At 47.8% G+C, this 9,239-nt stretch overlaps 1 protein-coding gene across 1 annotated transcript; it reads right to left on the reverse strand.

Moving 5' to 3' along the window:
• Positions 1–816: 816 nt before the first annotated feature.
• Positions 817–8,617, reverse strand: sspn (sarcospan (Kras oncogene-associated gene)). Its single transcript, XM_056282267.1, has 3 exons — positions 8,316–8,617; positions 4,824–4,910; positions 817–1,941 (listed from the first exon to the last, which is right to left on the reverse strand). Exons 1-3 carry the CDS (start codon positions 8,505–8,507, stop codon positions 1,582–1,584), a joined length of 639 nt encoding a protein of 212 aa, XP_056138242.1. The 5' UTR covers positions 8,508–8,617; the 3' UTR covers positions 817–1,581.
• Between the last annotated feature and the right edge of the window lie 622 nt (positions 8,618–9,239).

Below are 9,239 nucleotides of genomic sequence, written 5' to 3' on the forward strand. Positions count from 1 at the left end.
GCATTTATAGCAGGCTATATTATTGAACAATAATTACACATTTGCGCTGTCCACTTGTGTTATCTAATGTCCAAGAATAACTGCCTCTTGTTTACCCCTCCCATTCTGCTCTGCATGCGTCACAGAGGAACACTGTAGTCGCCCGAGACGGGGGCCAAGCTGGCCCTGTAGTTAGGTCAAAGTGCTTCGACTCCACGTTAAAGTGAAAACACAAGGTCGTGGGGAGGTATTTCCATCCTTTTTTCTTTTTGGCTTCTTCCTGCATATATGAATCTTATAAATGTAGTGCAATGACCTGAATGGAAAAGTTGCCCAGCTGCCTGTCCGAGTTCCCCTCCCCCCCGCTGCCTTTGTGACTGCAGCAGTTTGATTCCTGCTGGCTGTTTGAGTCATAGTTTATTGCTGGCTGGTGGCCTGGCATCCCCCTTCCCACAGCCCAGCCCAGCCCAGCCCAGCCCAGCTCCGTGCTCCAGCCTGACGCCAGTCTTTGCATGGCCTACCCAGCTTCTGTCACTGCTCTCCGGCCCCGGCACTTGTGTTGGAGGCCCACCGCACATCACGCATGATCCTATTGACCCAAATGTCAGTTGTGTACTATTTCTGCAATTGTCCACCTTGGCATTTAAAGTGTTTATGTATATTCCCATATTCAAGCCAACGGTGATAATGTCAGGGTTACGTAACTTTACAGTACTGCTGCATACTTGATAAACGCTGATAAAATCCTCGGAGCTCCCGGCTCGTCTTCTCGTATTCACATGTTTTGTTTGGTGCAGGGAGAACTAAATAAAAACCTTGCCTCCGGCATTATGATGGTTGTATATTTGATGACTTTATTTCGATTTTAATTTGCAAAAGCTGTATCTGCTTTACAGAGTATATAAAAGCCACTCATCTTTAAACCGTTTTCCACACAGGATCCCACTGACGCAAAGTGTTAGCCATCGCTACCATCTTTCTTTCTCAACTTTGTTCCTACGTTTTATTCATTTAGTGTTAAAGCATCACTGGCGAGAGAGTTGCGAGATAAACGTTGCTGTTAAGCCAAAGGAAATGTGAGGAGACGGTCTACAGGTGGTGGTATAGCTGCAGGAATAATCGCACAACAGATCAGCTCTATTTCGGTTTCAACAAAGCGGCCCTTTAAATGTCCGTGTAGACGATCACATTTGCATAATGTCCATTTACCAGGGACAACAAAGCAACACTTTTTTCAACACAACAAATGTGACTAATTTGAAAGATCATAACAATAACAATCACATCTCAAAATGCAAAAAAAGTTGTGTGTCGCCCCAAAAAATAAACCACTGGCTGTTGTTTCTCCTGCACTAATTGAACTTAGTTCATGTAAAACTGGCAAAATACACCGAGAGTTATCAAAAGGTTATAAAAAATGTGTGCAAAGACCCATTAGCGTAAAACACAATTCCCCTTGTAAATATGAATTGAGATCAATGGAAGCCTATTTATGCAAAAACACTAAATTGTTAAGCGCTCTATGTTCACAAGAGCGTGATGATAGCAGGCTCTCGTCAGCTGTCCGCCGTAACGTCACCGGTCATCGAATCTCTCATCCCGTTACACCTTCTGCCACTGCTGGGGGGAAGGCATCCCAATCTGAAGACCAGCGAAGAAGACCTGATAGCGGTGCTGCCACATGATGAAGGCCCCAATGGCACAGACCACTGCTTGGACCAGGTTAAGCACGATCTGGAGCAGGAAGTAAATGGTGAGTGTCCCGGTGATTACTTCGCAGTCGCTGACCTCTTTATAGGTGAAGGTGCGGGTGACTGGGTCCTCTGGGTCCAGTCTGCACACGCAGTCCTCTCCCGTCTGCTCGCAAACGAAGTTGCTGGCCTGTGAGTAGTGGTGCCCAGCAAACGCGATAACCAACACAGAGATGACCAGGCCAATTGTACACAGGATAAAGTACAGCAGCTGTTGGAGGGCAGACAGAGAAGCAAAGAGAGAAACGTAGGACTGCATGAATTCCATGTTTCACTATGGAGTGGGTCATGCAGCTTGACGGAGGCCTTCCTGAAAAAGAGTTTTCTTATGTGGCCTGAACAAGTGAAGGCTTGGATACTGCATAGTGCTTAGACACACTGCTCACTGCTTTTCACAGCCTCCGTTCTAAAAAAGATGCCAACAGCACGTCCTGCACAGGGAGACAATAAACCCCCGCAGACCAGCGGTTACTGCTTAGGTCTGAACTCCGGAGTAGTAACCACGCTGGGGTGGGCTTTTTTTTTTGGTTGGATCCCCCCCCCCCTTTTTCTCCCCTATTGTATCCGCCAATTACCCCACTCTTCTGAGCCATCCCGGTCTCTGCTCCTCCCCCTCTGCCGATCCGGGGAGGCTGCAGACTACCTCCTCCCATACATGTGGAGTCACCAGCCGCTTCTTTTCACCTGACAGTGAGGAGTTTCACCAGGGGGGACGTAGCGCATGGGAGGATCACGCTACTCCCCCCCCCAGTTCCCCCTCCCCACCCCAGTTCCCCCTCCCCCCTGAACAGGCACCCCGACCGACCAGAGGAGGCGCTAGTGCAGCAACCAGGACACATACCCACATCCGGCTTCCCACCCACAGACACTGCCAATTGTTTCTGTAGGGACGCCCGACCAAGCCGGAGGTAACGTGGGGATTCGAACCGGCAGTCCCCGTGTTGGTAGGCAACGGAATAGACCGCCACGCCACCCGGATGCTTGGGGTGTACATTTTGATTCTGGTAAAAACAGCATTTTTTCCACATGGTCTCTCATCTACACTCATCAAGTTACGATATGGTCAAAACTCAGCTGCTCGGATCCCAACACACACCACACATCCCTGTAGCGCGAGAAGAAAACCTGAAACCTGCATTTTGCTGTTGACCTTGGAGGCTCTAAAAGGCCCGGCTCCACCGTCTGAGCTGACCAGTTACACACACGCACCCCCAACCGCCCCCTCCGCTGCGCCGAGGCCGGTCTTATTCCCACCACCCTAGCAACCAGCCAGCACACACCGGGTGATAAGGCTTTGTCTGTTATGGTTTCTAGACTATGGAAGGACCTGCCGCTCTCCCCGAGGACATCTGCCACGCTGTCTGACTGTAAATCAAAACCAAAAGCCCCTTCTGAACCTCTCTCGCTCCGAATGTTCTATCATCGATACTCTTTTCATTTGCCGTTGTACAGCCCCTGTGCGTGGGGAAGGTGTCATATAAATAAAATGCATTAGTATTGTTATGAGTCTTATCCTGTGGCACATGACAGACACCGTACATGTCAGAGTTTCCTGTAACCAGGGCCACTTCCCACTTCTGTTCACATCCTGTGTGTGCGCTCACGTAATGCTGAATGATTAACTCGTGTCTAAAAATACTGCTGGCAATATGTGGCACGGGATTTGTATAGTTCATGTAATTACAAAAGCTCAGTATCGCGTCCCCTTTATCTTAATCCGCCCCGTGCACAGCAGGAGCCCTCATCCATTGGTGTGTTTGGGTTCAGCTGCATGTTGCTTATGGGATTATGCAAGCAAGGAGCGTTGCTTGATTTGAAAATGCATCTATTTATGTTAATTTCCGCAGGGCTGTGAAATCCAAAAAATGTGTGGTTACCAGAAGATATGAAGCCACAAAATGTGGAAACTCAGCTGGCACAAACTCAAAGGAGTCATACTGACGTTGTCAACAGATGACACTCGGTCCTAAAACACTTGTCTGTGAAGTGCTTCAAAAAACATCAAGGATGCCGTTTGGGTATTTGACCCGAGTCAAATTCCTGGTGTGCATAGACGCACTTCCCCAATAAAGCTGATTCTGATTCTGATTTGACAGATTACCTAATAATTTACCACAACACCTTGGATTACAAAGTAATGTCTGACTTAACCTCACCTTGCAAAGTAATGCATTACTTTACCTTACAAAGTAATGGATTACTTTGCAACATCTATTGGAAATCTAAAAGACAAAAATCTTTACAATAAAGGTGACAGTTTCTTGAAACATATAGCGCACAAACTGTGTCCACCAGACACGGTCTCACCCAAAGGCAATTTTATGAATGGCTGACTAAGTAGGTTACATTTTTGATATTATTAAATAAAACCATTTGGACCCACATCCAGCACTTGTAATTGTATTTGTCTGTTCACCCACTGCAGCACCACACTGTACTCCTTCCCAGACTAATCCCAATTTATTCCTGCTTCCAACTTTGAGTCATGCTAATGTTTCATTTCCAGAAGAAGACATGAAACCTTTTATTGGCTTTACCTTCATGCACCACTGCAAACACCACTTTACACATCGACAGCTGCAAAAAGATAAATCGTGCTTACAACCGCTGTCTTCTAAAAGTGCATGCATATGTTGAAGACATATACTGTACATGACGTTCCAGTCATTTAGCCGACGCTTGTATCCAAAGCGACTTACAATAAGTGCATCATTTAACGTAGGAAATCAGGAGAACTACTAGTCATCAGAGGTCATAAGTGCATCTAAACAAGCATCTAAGAGCAACACCCATGCTAAAGTAAAAGTGCAAGAAAGAGATTTTTTTTTTTTTAAATGAGTGAATACAGCAAGTGCTAAGAACAAGAACTAGCAGAGTAGTAGTTCTTGAAGAGGTGAGTTTTCAACCTGCGCCGGAAGACTGCAACTTGTGTAATGTCAACCTGAATGAGCGAGAGGGCTGTGTACGTCATAAAGTTACTCTGCTACATACAAACATATGACAGCCTGACCATAAGAGTGATTCCCTCAGGCTGCAGTGCTAGTTTCCTTCTACCTCTGCAGGAAATGTGCAGGATGAGGCCTTTAGATTCACCTTGCTAATGAACTGCAGCGAAGACCTCTCATCAGGGAGGTGGGTGATGCAGTACAAGGTCAGACCCAGGATGGAAACCAAGCACAGCTAGAAGAACACAACAGAGGACGTTTGGTTAGGCGTGCTTAGATTCACTGGTATTGGTGGTCAATCATGTAAACGTGGACACAGTCACACTGTAGTCATCCATGAGCGATTTTAACCAACATGCAAACAAGTAGTATGCTTCTAAATGGAGGCTTCTGTCAGTATTGTTCCATCCAGCATCAAGCTGTCATCTGACCACATCATCACAGCAGGGTCAGTCAGATATCGGCTCCCTTTCTTGGGATAAATCACTCTCTCATTCTCTCGTTCTCACGTAGCAACACACCCACCACAACAAACACACCACACACACACACACACACACACACACGCCCCTTATCTCGTTCTGTGTGTCAGTGCAATTGGAGTCTTGTGACTAACATGCAGCATCTTATTTAAATGTTTTCCTCAGCTTCTGAGCACAGAAGCTTGTCTGGATGTTCTTGTTGTTGGTGACCTCAGTGTTTTCCACTCGGCTGAGACTCGTGCAGATCTCACTCGGGATGCTCGAGCGTCCACAGCAGCATCTGTGATAGGCTGGTAAAGTTGACTGACCAAGCAGAAACAACAGTTTGTATGATTTTTTTAACCAAATGGTGACCTAAAAATGAATACTGATCTCTGACCATGCAGGAAGAACCACTGTTAACAGTGTTATGTCACAGACTGCTCGACGGCATTTGATCACGCGAATATGCCGTAGCTGCCTTTAGCACCGTCATGCAGCAGCTCGTTGGTGAAATGTTGTTTTGAATTTGGAGAATTTCCAATTGTGATTTAAAGTGTTTGGTTACTCGGTTGTTGTAAAACTTTTGATGACTTGCTGGATCTTGAGCTTCATGCCAACAGACGAGTAACTGCTGCTAAAGCTGCATACTGCATTACTGACTGTCTTCCACATGGTTTGGATGAAAGCACACGTTTCATGTATACATATACATGTATACGTATACGTGATGTATACGCAGAGGTGTAAAAACCAGGTCCAGAAAGTAAAAGTCCAAACCATGTATTTGCTCCACTCAGGCACTACGCTAGCAGGTCCTAGTCAACCCCACTCCTCAACTGGGTAGGGGAAACTAGCTAATGGAACCAGCTGCTTTAGTAACATGGTTGGAGCAAATACACGGTTTGGACATTTACTTTCTGGACCTGGTTTTTACACCTCTGTATACGTATACATCATGCATATGTATACATGTTTCATGTATACGTATGCATCATGCATATATACACATGCATGATGTATATGTATACATATGCATCATGTATACATCATGTATACATAGACATGAAACATGTATACATCATGTATGGTGTATGCATGATGTATATGTATCCATATACATCATGTGGGATGGGGAAAACTTTCATTCTTGTATTCCATACATCTTCTCTTTAAAGTGGCAATCTCGACGATTCTTACTTAAATGTTCATTAGGGGCATCTGGGTGGTGTAGCGGTCTATTCCGTTGCCTACCAACACAGGGATCGGCGGTTCGAATCCTGTTGCCTCCGGCTTTGTCGGGCGTCCCTACAGACACAATTGGCCATGTCTGCAGGAGGGAAGCCGGATGTGGGTATGTGTCCTGGTCACTGCACTAGCGCCTCTTCTGGTCAGTCGGGGCACCTGTTCAGGGGGAGCGGGAACTGGGAACTGGGGGGAATAGCGTGATCCTCCCACGCGCTACGTCCCCCTGGTGAAACTCCTCACTGTCAGGTGAAAAGAAGCGGCTGGTGACTCCACATGTATGGGAGGAGGCATGTGGTAGTCTGCAGCCCTCCCCGGATCAGCAGAGGGGGTGGAGCAGAGACCGGGACGGCTCAGAAGAGTGGGGTCATTAGCGATTGGAGAGAAAAAGGGGCAAAAATCTGAAATAATAATAATAAAAAAAGAATGTTCATTAAGTACCTTTCACTGAAGCGAGCGCCAGAATGACGACTCATCAGCCGGCGATGAAGGTGATGAAGGTGATGAAGGTGATGAAGGTGATGAAGGCCCTTCTTGCATTTGTGGTAATACAGAGAAATGTAAACGTGTCTGTGGTGACGTTACCGTCAAAAACCCCAAGCGTCGCAAATTCAGTGACATGTTTTACATCAGCCAGCAGTGGCTGGTCCACCAGAGGATCTGCAGAACTAACGCTCTGCGTCTCAGTGTTGTGGCGGAGGACACTGGAGGACTGCTGGAAGACTGCTCAAAGACTGCTGGAGGACTGCTGGAAGACTGCTCAAAGACTGCTGGAGGACTGCTGGAAGACTGTTGGAAGACTGTTGGGGGACTGCTGGAAAACTGCTGGAAGACTGCTGGAAGACTGCTGGAAGACTGCTGGAGGACTGCTGGAAGACTGCTCAAAGACTGCTGGAGGACTGCTGGAAGACTGTTGGGGGACTGCTGGAAAACTGCTGGAAGACTGCTGGAAGACTGCTGGAAGACTGCTCAAAGACTGCTGGAAGACTGCTGGAAGACTGCTCAAAGACTGCTGGAGGACTGCTGGAAAACTGCTGGAAGACTGCTGGAAGACTGTTGGAAGACTGCTGGGGGACTGCTGGAAAACTGCTGGAGGACTGCTGGAGGACTGCTGGAGGACTGTTCGAAGACTGCTGGAGGACTGCTGGAAGACTGTTGGAAGACTGCTGGAGGACTGCTGGAGGACTGTTGGAGGACTGCTGGAGGACTGTTGGAGGACTGCTGGAAGACTGTTGGAAGACTGCTGGAGGACTGCGTGTGTGTGTGTGTGTGTGTGTGTGTGTATGTGTGTGTGTGTGTGTGTGTGTGTGTGTGTGTGTGTGTGTGTGTGCGTGCGTGCGTGCGTGTGTGTGTGTGTGTGTGTGTGTGTGTGTGTGTGTGTGTGTGTGTGTGTGTGTGTGTGTGTGGGTGTGTGTGGGTGAGTGAGTGAGTGAGTGAGAGAGAGCAGGTTTGTTTAGAAGGCCATAGCATTTGATGGGTATCTAAAGACTCTGTATGTCTGGATTGTACAAGGCCTGTTGGAAGGTGGCATGTTGGTCAAAAGAGGGGCGCAGTGGTAGAAACTAACCAGCGGTTTGTTCCATCCTCCCCCCAAATTCTCAGTTTGCAGGGCATAAAACAAAAACAGGGCGGTGAGACCGAGACCGAGGTGGATGGGAAATTGAGGCAATGAGTTCATTCCGCGAATTTAGACTTATGGGACAGGATGAGTCCAGACACATCTCCTGCTCTCAGTCCCAGGCCAGATACTGAGGGGCAGGGCCAAAGCTGCCATGCAGTCAGATGAAGATAAAGAAAACTAAAAGATAAGGGCCACACAGTAGCACAGGTCATGCAACACTTGCAGAGATGTAAAGGCCACAGCTGTGACTCCATGCAAATGCACACATGAGGAGACGTAGAAGGTGGAGGCAGAGCATAAGGACGGAGCTTACGATGATCCCGGCCCAGTGCGGCGTCTCCCTGGCCAGGAGTGAGGGGCTGGTGGCTAGCATGAGGAAGGCCACCACTGTGATGGCCACCCCCAGCAGCAGCTGCAGCAGGGCGATGAGCAGAGGGAAACGACAGCCATGACACTTATGAGCGTCTCCTGGCACCGGGCTGTCGTCGCTCTTGAACACACCCATCTTTTTCTTCTTCTGGCTCCAGGAGCCCTTTCTGCCCCCGTCCCACCTCTTCTCCTGTTCTTCAGACCAAGCCTGTCTTTAACTCCCCAGATTACGTCCCCCCCTCGTTTCCCCCCTCTCTGTCCTTACGTCTTTAACGTTTGTTCTGTTTGGGCTCGACAAGCCTGTCTGTCTCTAACTGGGACCTTTCTGCTCCCCTCCCAGCCGAGAAGCTCCTCTCACCACAAGCTCTAACCTCCCCTTTCTGCCCCCCCCAGCCGAGAAACTCCTCTCCCCACAAGCTCTAACCTCCCCTTTCTGCTCCCCTCCCAGCCGAGAAGCTCCTCTCCCCACAAGCTCAGCCAAACTGCTATGTGGAACTGGAGGAGGCTCTGAGCTAATATGGAAAACATTTGGATAGGATTCCTCAAGCAGCACCAGTGCCACATATAGAGCAGTAGCATACTGTGGAGGACAGGAAGAGCAGGGAAGGGGGGGGGGCAAAAGGGTGTCTCCAACAGACGACTTACAACCCCAGTGGAATTAATCATTTCTGTAGAAAGGTGAAGTGAAAGTTTGCAAGTGAATCAGCACATATAGGTTCCACGAAGACAGAGAGTGAAATACATTATTCTACATGCATACACAGAGTGAAATACATTATTCTAAATACATTATTCTACATGCATACACAGAGTGAAATACATTATTCTAAATACATTATTCTACATGCATACACAGAGTGAAATACAT

Source organism: Lampris incognitus, chromosome 6, assembly GCF_029633865.1.
Source record: "Lampris incognitus isolate fLamInc1 chromosome 6, fLamInc1.hap2, whole genome shotgun sequence".
Taxonomy (NCBI): domain Eukaryota; kingdom Metazoa; phylum Chordata; class Actinopteri; order Lampriformes; family Lampridae; genus Lampris; species Lampris incognitus.